Source organism: Thermobia domestica, chromosome 4 (genome assembly GCF_964235325.1).
Source record: "Thermobia domestica chromosome 4, izTheDome1.hap1.1, whole genome shotgun sequence".
Taxonomy (NCBI): Eukaryota; Metazoa; Arthropoda; class Insecta; order Zygentoma; family Lepismatidae; genus Thermobia; species Thermobia domestica.
In genome coordinates this window covers 128450113-128461252 of record NC_137457.1, presented here as the reverse complement: position 1 = coordinate 128461252, position 11140 = coordinate 128450113, and the positions used below count along the sequence as shown (strand labels likewise).

Sequence of the window (11140 nt, the reverse complement as noted above, 5' to 3'; positions counted from 1 at the left end):
CAACTAACACTTCAAATAAACCACAAAGTACATATAATAACTGCACTGTGTTCATTGCACTTAAATAACAAACTTAACTTTAAAATTCTGGAAGAAATGTTAGTGTCTTCTGCCTTATTCACCATCTCTCTTCGACACTTTCCATCTTCAATGACAAATGAAATCTAAATGGAGGTAGCTTATATTCTTTGAGAACCACCAGTTGGCCTGACTGTGTGTTGGCACAGCTTCTCTTCCAGTTATTTCTTTCTTTAAATTGTGAAAAATATTCCATACACCATCTTCTGAAAAACTGTTGGAATTGCTGTTGGATCCTTTACCAACTTTGAATTGAACTAATGATCTCCTGATGTAAGTCACGTTCTGGTAGTGCTGTCAATGGTTGACCAATAAGAAAAAGACCAGGAGTTAATGCTAATGGATCATTAGGATCATTGGATAATGCTACAAGAGGTCTCGAATTTAAGCAAGCTTGTATTTGTATGATTAATGTTGTTAGTTCTTCAAAGGTGAGATATGACATTTCCATGACTCTTCTTAAGGGATACTTAAGGGACTTAACTGCAGCCTCCCAATGACTACCGAAGTTGGCCAAATATGGAGGAATAAAATGCCATTGGATTCCTTCATTAGTTGCAAAATTCTTAGTCCTTTCTTGATGGTGAGCTGTATGCAACAACATTGCGATTTCTTGAAGTTCCTTGTTGGCACCAATGAACGTAGTTTAATTGTCGCTTAGATATGCTTGCAACTACCTCGACGACATATGAATCTTCTCAAAGCAGCTAAAAATGCCTGAGTAGTAGGATCACCCACAACTTCGAGATGGATAGCGTTTGTTGCTAAAGACAAAAACACGGCAATGTAGCACTTCACCTTTGTTTTTGTGGTATCAGTTTTTGATATAAATAGAACCGCAAAATAAATTTCAGAATTTGTTAACGGTCTTGTTATTTCTAATCTATGTTTTGGTAGTTGTCCCATTAATTGTTCTGGTTTAGCCATGTAATACACCATGTAATACACCAGACATGTAATACACCTTCTAATAATCTTCTTGGTGGCATTTTTAACATTAGGTATCCAATACCTTTACCTTAGTGATGCTAGCATTAACTGACATCCTGAATGTAGCAATTGCCTGTGTTCATATTCTACAATTAGTTTTGTTTGTTGGTGATCTGGTGGTAGGATAATTTTGATGTTTAGCGTGAAATTCAAGTGGAGACATGTTTAATATTCCACCAACTCTTAGTAATTGTTGATCACATATGAAAGGATTGAGATACAAGAGTTTGCTCTTTTTGCTAACTCTTCTACTTTCTTTAAGATCAGCCATTTCCTTAGCATAAAATGAGTTTTGATCTTCTCGTATTAGTCTAATTAAACCTTCTTTAATTTCTTCCAAAGTAAGAGTGTCTACATTTCTTCTTGATGTTTCTACTTTAGCATTCTTGGAGAACCGCATTCAATAAGCTACGACTCTTTGAAGTTTGTTCAAAGTAGAGAATCTTTCGATAATACTATTATCTTCAGTTATCACTGAGTAACTAGATTTTAATTTCTTTCTTTCAGGAATCTCCCTGAGTGGGACAGGAGCCGTCTTAGGCTAATCAAGTGAAGAACACTGTAACCACTGACGACCGTTCCACCACAAATTATTATTTATTAACTTGTCAGGACTTGTTCCCCTTGATATAATATCTGCAGGATTTTCATTTGAAAAGACGTGTCTCCATTCTCCTCATACTTCTTGTACCTCAGCAACTCGATTGCCAACAAAACTTTTCCCTCTATTTGGACTTGCTCTTAACCATGCTAAGACCACCATAGAATCTGTCCACATATATACCTGGAATATTCGTTGTTTCAATGCCTTTGACAAATTGTGATGATAGCACTGCTGCACATAACTCTAAGCGGGGCAGGGGAATCTTCTTTAATGGGCGCCACTTTGGACTCAACACATAATAGCTTCGAAGTAACTTGACCGTCTTTGTTGACCGATCTCAAATACTCACATTTCCTATAAGTCTTTTCTGAAGCGTCTGAGAAAGCGTGAACTTGAATGTCTATCAAGGTACCCGATTGAAGAACCATTCTGTCTACACTGATATCTGATAACGAAGGGATGAATTCAAGTACTGTCTTGCATCTTTGCTATAGTTCAATAGGAAGTGTTTCATCCCACTTCAATGTTGTTTGCCACAGATGTTGAAGTATTATCTAACATACGATTGTTATTCGACTAACAATTCCTAACGAATCAAAGATTGAAGCAATGATACCCAACATTTCCGTTTTGTTAAATTATTATTTGACCTTTGATTTAGAGAGAATCAATTTATCACTTGTAGTTGATCAGATGCCGGATGCCAAAGTAATCCTTATCGTCTAAGCGTAATGGAAGTTGTGTTTCTCTCAATTCTTCAGAGATAGATTCAGAACTGTTCGAACACCACTTTCTTAGCAAAAAACAGCCTTTTGTAGCATTTGTATTAATTCATCCTTTATGTCTAAAGCTTCCTCCAAACTTTCAACCCCTGAAATACAATCTTCAATACAGAAGTCATGCTTGAGAACTTGTGCTGCCTTCGGATATTGACAAGCTTCTTCTGTACTTAATTGCTGGAGACAAAGTATCAAGGAAAGGCACTGAGGCTGTTCCGTATGTGACAGTTATTAATTCATATACCTTAATGTGTTCATCATCTGATCTTCTCCACAATATCTTCTGGAATTTACAGTCACGCTCATCAATCAAAACATGTCGATACATCTCTATTTTTGCAGTAAAAGTTATAGAGTAGGTGCGAAATCTTAATATAATTCACTGCAAATCGCCTTGCACAATTGGACCAACTTTGTGAACATCGTTCAGAGAAATGCCACTAGTAGAGCATGCAGATGCATCAAATACTACTCAGTCTTCGTAGTAGTACCAGCTTCCGTAATAACTGGATGATGAGGTAAGTAATATGCTTGAGTAATATTAGAGTTGCCTTCCACTTCCTTCATATGTTCCAACGCTTCATGCTCTTCAAGGAATGCCACATAATCTGTGCATAACTTGGGGCATCTTTTTTACTTTTTTTCTAGTTGTAAACGATAAAAAGCTGTCTTATAAGAATCACCTAACTGGATCACTTCTTGTTTGAATGACAGTCTCAGTATAAAGCGTCCTGTTCAATGTCTTCTAGTGTTTGCGATAAAATGTTCTTCGCATTCCCTTTCTTCTTTGGATAGACGAGTTTCTTGAATATCTTCTACTTTTCAAAACTTCTGGAGCTGATGGCTTAAATCACCGTTATTGTACAAAAAGAATGTTCGATGTTCTGGCGTGAAGTTGTTGTGCTTGGGTATCTGATATTGTACTAGAACTTTCCATCTTAACTCTGTATTTTGTAGAACTGGAAATGCTCCTGGACGCACCTTTGTCCTGCTTTGAGTAGACTAAAGAAAATTCCAGCACCTAAGAACAAATCAATATTACGAGACATGTTGAAATTAGGATCCGCTAACTGTAAATTTAGTGGCAAGTTCCATTCTTTAATGTCAATATCAGCATCAGGTAAATTTCCCGCTATTTTTGGCAACACAAAACACTCAACATCTTCACTAAAATTACATATAGCAGAGAACACTTGTAACTTACTTCCGTATTTAACTTTGCAACTTACATTATTAATACCTTGTACAGGAACATTGATAGGAAATTTCTTTAATCTTTGAATGAAAGATTCTGTTGCAAAACGAGATTGGCAACAACTATCAAACAAAGCCTTAACCATATGTAATATACCATTGCAATCTTCAACTTAATTGCAGTTGAAAGTAAAACACACACATTACTTTTAGGATTCACAGAGCAATAAGTACTGGTATTAACAACTTCCTGTCCTTGATATATTGACTATTTCCCTACAGGTTCCGTAACAGAACCATTTTCAACACTTGCAGCATGATTAGGCTGTGCTTTCTTAAAATCACTATACAATAACGTGTGATGCTTGAGATTACATATTTTGATTGCACTTAGCAAACAATCTTTTGCTATATGGTTGACAACTTTCAAACAGTTAAAACAAAGTTTGTTATGTTTCTCAAAACTTAATCCTTTTGATACACTTAATTTCTGAAACTCATTACACTTGTGAAACTCATTACATTGCCTTAAGTGCATTTATGTTACTTATAGTTTGATTTAATAATGTCCTTCAGTCCGCCACTGAATCTTTACTGACAGCCGGTAACGAAAACAATGCCTTTACATGAGCAGTTGCTATTAGCTTTGGATTATTATACCTTTTTATATCATTTCCCAAGCAAGTTTGAAATTTTCACCTGTCCCTGGTATATTCTCAACTAATTTGGTTGCTTCACTTGATAATGAGGGCAACAAATAATGAACTCTTTGAATATCGTCAAAACTCTGATTGTTTGCAACCAAACTACTGGAAGTATCATGAAAACGTCTGAAATCTGTAACTTGATCTTTAAAAGTTGGTAGCTTTATGACTGGTAATTTTAGACACCCTATATTCGCGGTTGAATCATCTGACAAACTTCTATTGCTACTACTAACCTTCTCAACTGTTTCAACAATTGACGTCATTTTTGCACGAGTATTGTAGTAAGTAGCTTCAAACAACTCTCTATCCTATGTGTATTCATTGTTTTAGTCCTCTAATTCAAGTTGTTTTTGGACCTCATCATATTCTTGGAATATATTGGATAAACGTGCACATCTAATTTTAATTTGCATTACATCACCGTCTGCTCCAGAATGTTCAACAAATGTTTTCATCTTGTAAAGGGAGCTTTAGCTAGGCCTCTTGCCTTTATAAGAGAATTTGTATTTGAACCTATTGGTTGTGATATTTCTACCTGAAGTTCTTATAACAACAGTCCTTTACAGAAGTAAAAAGAAACAAAAAATATATACTTAGCTACGTGATTGCTATATGCCGCCGTTGTTTTTCTTCATATTGCAATGCAATGCTGAATGCATACGCGCTTACGTAATAACTCCACTAGGTCAATTTTGCTTCATATTCTTAACACTGGCTGTCTTTACACACACACACATAGTCAATATGAATGTTTCAATGATTCGCTTATTCTTTTTCTTGGCACAACACTTCCTGCATACGGCACTGGGGCACCAAAAAACTTTTTATGCTTATGTTCTTAAATGTTCGCGATTTACTTAACTGGTAACGGACTATCTTCTAACAATGGAACCTCCCAATACTTATTTTTTATTGTACCTTACTAATCGCTGGTTTTCAACTAACACTTGAAATAAACCACAAAGTCCATATAATAACTGCACTGTGTTCATTCCACTTAAATAACAAACTTAACTTTAAAGTTCTGGAAGAAATGTTTGTGCCTTTTGCATCATCTTTCTTCAACACTTTCCATCTTGAATGGCAAATGAAATCTAAATTTCGTAGGAACAGTGTTTCGGGTTCTTAAAAATATTACTACATAATATAAGACTTAACACCTTGGAATTCAAGGAACGCAAAGGTTGAAGCATGGCAAACAGTGATGCTGCGTCAGTAGTGACGAGGATATGACGGTAAGGTCCCGAATTTGGGAGCTGACTAATGTTGTCAAGATACCAGCTGTCGTTCGGCGTTAACCTTCCTACTGTAATATACTCCTTGCCCTTTCCTGTTGGTGTCCTTGCAGAGCTGACATCGCTGACATTTTTTCACGTACTCTCTGACGTCACGGTATAAGGTATTCCAGGTACATGAGATGCTATTTTCGCTATCGTCTTCGAATATCCAGCATGAAAACCTTCCATCTCGTCAGTATGGAAATACTTCATAACAGGATACACCATTACCTTAGGAGATGACTATCATCCAACCATAGTCTCGTGTGCCACGGGGATTCTTCATTCAGATTCCATCCTTGAGAAAGAATTCATTAACTCCTTGGCCTCGGTACACTTCTTGGATAATATTCCGTAATTCGGGATCTTCCAATTGGTATTCCTTTAACGGCTTGCTAAACTCAAAAATTGGCGAAACTAATGTTGACTGGTTTTCTTTCGAATCCTTCAAGTTCTTCAACTGGATGATCATTACTATAGAATTCCACACCATTGTTCGCGCGGGAAATACAATCTGCCAAAAAGTTCTGCTTACTTCGGAGGTAAACTACCTTGAAGGAATATTTGGGTATTTTTGATTTAAAGTTCCATACTTACGTTTACGCTTATGGTTCCGTAACAAAAATGTGACTAATGAATAATCACAAAAGACAGTAAATGGTTTTATACGATACATTTCAAATGTTTCTATAGCGGGAAGAAGAGAACGAAGTTCTAGTTCGTAGGTGCTTTTAGTCTGTTTCGATGTAGAAATATTGTTAGAGAAAAATGACACAGGTCTAAGAAGGCCGTCATAATCATATAGAGAAAGAATAGCTGGATGTTTTTTATAAGTGCTATAAACATGAATAACAAAGGATTTATTCATGTGCGGCAACTTTAATACAAGATGTTCAACAAATGTTTGCTTAATATTACTATAGGCTTCATTCTCCCTCTCACCCAATTGGAATTTTTCTTTATTAGATCTTAAACAGTGCAGAGGTTCCATTATTTCAGCATAATCTTTAACATATTTCCGGAAATAATTAAAATACCCACAAATACGATTTACTTCCTTCTTGCATTTGGTTTCAGGTAATTTAAGAATAGTTTCATTTCTTTCTGGATCAATAGTTGCTTCTCCAGCTTTAAAGTCATATACCAGGAATTTTATTTTAGTTTGGAAAAGTTGTGTTTTCCTTTTGAAACAGTAATTCCCCATTTCCGAAAGCGTTCAAGGGTTTCCTCCAATACCATTTTATATGTTTCAATATCTGAGGTATGAATAAGGAATCCACCGTGAATAATTTCAAGATTTTGACCTACTAAATCCACGAAGATTTTATACATAAAACTTGTGAGAACATAAGGGCGCAAAGGAAAACCCATTGGTAGAACTAAATGTTTTAATAAACGTAATAAACGTGATATTTCTCATAGATAGAAGCTTTGCTTTGTTTTAATTAAATATACACTAATTATTTGCTGAGAAAAGCTATATATTTTCATTAAAATTCAAGACATGCAACATGGAAGATATCTCAGCTGTTGTATGTATATACGACTGTACTGTTATCCTGTATCACATAGTGTCTGATGAAGCCAAAGAGTTAGTTGTCGAAACTGTAACGTGTTGAATTTTAATGAAAATATATAGTTTTGCTCAGCAAATAATTATTATATATCTAAAAAAGGTTAGGTGTACAAAACGTAGTATGTTTTCTACTACCCTCAGGGATAGGGAACTGATAAAAAGATTTTTTATGTCCAATCTTCCGAAATAGCATCCTTCCCTAAATTCGCTGTCGTAGCCTCAATATGCGGGGAGGGATAACTGTTATCCCTTATATTCTTATTTATTTCCGGGTATACAATAACAAGCCTCGGAGTCGCGTCATTATTGTGTACGAGAAAACATAGTGACGAATAAGGAGAGAAATCGACCTCATGAACAACTCCCTTGTCAATAAGCTCGTATATGTAATTATTAAGATCTTCAAGTTTAGGGCCTGTAATTTGATAAGGGGGAAGACGTACTGGAGTTTCATAATCCATTTGTATCTCATAAGTAAACCCCTTTATTGTTCCTAGTTGTTCAGTGATAACGTCACTGTATTTGTCAAGATTTTCAAGGGAACATGGTAAATCTGGATATTGCTCTACAAACTTAACTGAAAGTGAAGGGGTATTGTCAAAATTACACTTATCAGAATCACACTCATCATATATTTCATTATTACTACTTAATTTATTATGATAATAAAGATGACGTTCGCTACCTGGTTTATTCGTTTTGGCTTGGTCCTCCTGTCCACCTTAGTCAGCTGCCATCAAGGAATAGTGCTGTTTGCTTTTCTGTTGGGCACCCTGCTTATTTAATTTTGGTTTCCAGTGTCCTTCCCGAACGATCCTTCGTCCATTGCGCCTCTCACTAGAGTGACTTCGGACCGCATCAGAGACGCTGGAATGAGATATAGAAAGAGTAGTTTCCATTGGAGTCAGATAATCTCTCCAAAAATGAGGAACAGTAAGATTCTTCTGCTCTATTATAAATTGACGTTGACTAAGTTTAATATCAGCTTTCCATTTTAAAAGAAAGTTATTGCCTAACAGCAAATCAAAATGTGAAGAGTTAATTATGTAGAATATTTCACTAAATTCACTACCTTGAATTGAAAATTTAATTTTTGCGTTCTCATGAAGTTCAACCAAATGACCATCAACAGTGGTAGTCACTATTTCTGCTGATGTAGGTTTTACAAGAATACGATTTGGTGTAAGTATTATCTGCTAATTAAATTGACGCTAGAAGCTGTGTCCAATAGAAAAGAGTTTGTGATGTCGGCAATTAGCACCATAATGTATATAATATTTGTTTATTACGCTCCATATCGATTAATGGTTTTGAAAGAGGCACTAATATTACGTTATACAGTTTGCAATCCTGACACTTGTTTTTGAGATGTAGAGTTTATGTTATTTTCTTCAAAAATGTTCTCTATATACATAGCAGGTGGCACTGTTTTATGTGATGAATAATCTTTTTTTTTTATATTTTACAAAATGATCGTGTTTGCGCAATGGTAAAGAATTCAGAAAATGAAGATGACATGGCTTTCCCAAAAAATTTGGGTATATTTCTGGCAAAACCAGACTAGTTACAATATTACAAAATATTTGTTCAGTGTACGTCATACCAATATATTTGGCAACACTGATTTTCTCTTGGTAAAACTTTCCAAGCTCTTCCCCCTCATTCGTTAACGGGTAAAGGAATTTCCGTACTACTGTGTACGACCTACTGTTGAGATATAATTTCACAACATATTTGTACAATACGAAGCAAAAAACCTGCAACATGAAAGTTTAAGTTCATTGTGAAACTACGCCAACAACATAGGCAACCAACCTAACGTCTTTGTGGCACTGATCACGCCAGGATAACCTTCGGCTTCGTCCCCCTGCACACTTCGTTTGGAGCAAGAAATGCATAGACCACGTGACTACAAATCACAAATTTCTCACAAGATGGAGTAATAGATTGAGGTTCTTCTCATTTCTCTTCTCATTTTACATCCTCAGTTTTAAAGAGAGAGAAAGAGAAAAAGGTCAACGTGATAAATACTAAATAAAAAGGAATATGCGAAATATAAAGGAAAAGAAAACGTGCGCATATATTGACAAATGACACATGCAATTCAAAGGAGACCACCTCAAATTTTGTTATGAACCATATATGCGAATCAGCAAACCACAAAGACATAATTACACACAGTAAGTGTTATATAACACATATTTATTTAAACAAATAAAAATGCTTGCAGAAAGCTGAAAATGTCTTTAAAATCTCAACCATAACTGAAACAAGAGATTACTTCTCTATTGTTTTTCTTCGTAGCATCCATCTACATGGAGAAATGAGAAAGAGAGAACATCTTAAGAGATTCGCACGTATACAATATCGGAAACTGCTAAATGGAAAAAATTACAGTCTTTGGATGGGATTCGAACCCAGAACCATAGTAATAGAAATCCCACACTCTACCGATGTAGCTAGTCTGACAGTAATACCCTGTTCCTCCATCATTACCTATGAAAGATGGAATGGAGTCTGCAGAAAACTACGTCTAACATGTCCACGACAGACCGCCTATAACCTATGTCTAATTGGTACTTAAGAAAGCTAGTTCTACACGTGCATAGAAAAGTAAAATCAAATGAGTAGTTAGTACACATCACTTTGTCTGTCTCACTCTATCTCTGACTATAGAAATCGAGGAAGAAGAAAAAAGTATAGAGGTGAGAACATAGGAAGAACAAGCAAAAATATAAGTTGCAGGAAACTGAATATCAAGGGGAGAGAGAGAGAGAGAGACATAGAGACAGAGAGAAAAATAGAGGAACAGAGCAAATGATTTAATATACATCGGAAAAGAAGGTTCACAACTGTGCTATACATTTAATGTATTGAATACTCTGCAGGCCCGTCTCCACGGGGGGGCTAGGGAGGCCGCCCCCCCTAAACTTTGGCCGGTCCCAATAAAGGTTTCACGATAGGCTTGCAAATGAACTATAATATGGTGATGAAGTATAATATGATTGGGTCGGGCTCCCCCTAACTTCGGCCGCCCCCCTATATTTTTGGGCTGGCTACGGGCCTGATACTCTATTTCTTCTAAATTGCTTGCTAGATGATAAATATTAATTTGTAAAAACGTAGCAAATGCCCGCGTTGTCTTGTTTTCTTACTGTTTCAGTAATAGTGGAAAACGTGGTTTATGCAACATAATACATTACTAATTTTCCCACAACAATCATGTAGATGTTGTTGATGATTTTGAGTTTAACGTCCGTTCAGCAGCGAGACTATATGAGACGTGGACCTACTTATTAACGTGGAATCCGAACCATATGAGCTGCTGCCGGGAATCGAAGCAACCATGTACTGTTGGTAAGAAATTTCTAAGCAAAAGAAAAAACTGATCAGCAAAATACATAAAACGATAGTCCTGCAAACTATTACTTAAAGAGAATTTATTGTAAAATCAATACATCCATGTGGCGGTATATAGTCGTAAAGTGATTAGAAAACTTAATATTAAACTGTCGATCACATTGTTTTACTTATTTGAATTCAATGTCGTATAGATTCGGTTTTAGCTCTGGATTTCAGCGTTCTCACTAAGATTCTTAACTTGTTGGAAATATGCATTAATCGAAATTATAAAAGTATACGAAATTTAACTAGCTAAAAGAAGAGAATAACATAAAAATCCGGATTAGAGTATTACAATAAACATGTGTATTTTGTTTAGGGTTTGCAAGTCATAGCTTATAGGAATTATAGAAAAAACGTTTGTTACGTATTTTGCTGATCAGTTTTTTCTTTTGCTTAGAAATTTCTTACCAACAGTACATGGTTGCTTCGATTCCCGGCAGCAGCTCATATGGTTCGGATTCCACGTTAATAAGTAGGTCCACGTCTCATATAGTCTCGCTGCTGAACGGACATTAAACTCAAAATCATCA

The 11140-nt window shown here is 35.8% G+C and overlaps 1 protein-coding gene across 1 annotated transcript; it reads right to left on the bottom strand.

Moving 5' to 3' along the window:
- Positions 1-316: 316 nt before the first annotated feature.
- On the bottom strand, positions 317-682 carry LOC145682865 (uncharacterized). Its single transcript, XM_081754231.1, has one exon. The coding sequence runs from the start codon at positions 680-682 to the stop codon at positions 317-319; it is 366 nt and encodes a 121-aa protein (XP_081610357.1).
- Between the last annotated feature and the right edge of the window lie 10458 nt (positions 683-11140).

Excerpts from the sequence above, each read along its gene's own strand:
- LOC145682865 (XM_081754231.1), bottom strand. The coding sequence starts at position 682 with ATGTTGTTGCATACAGCTCACCATCAAGAAAGGACTAAGAATTTTGCA.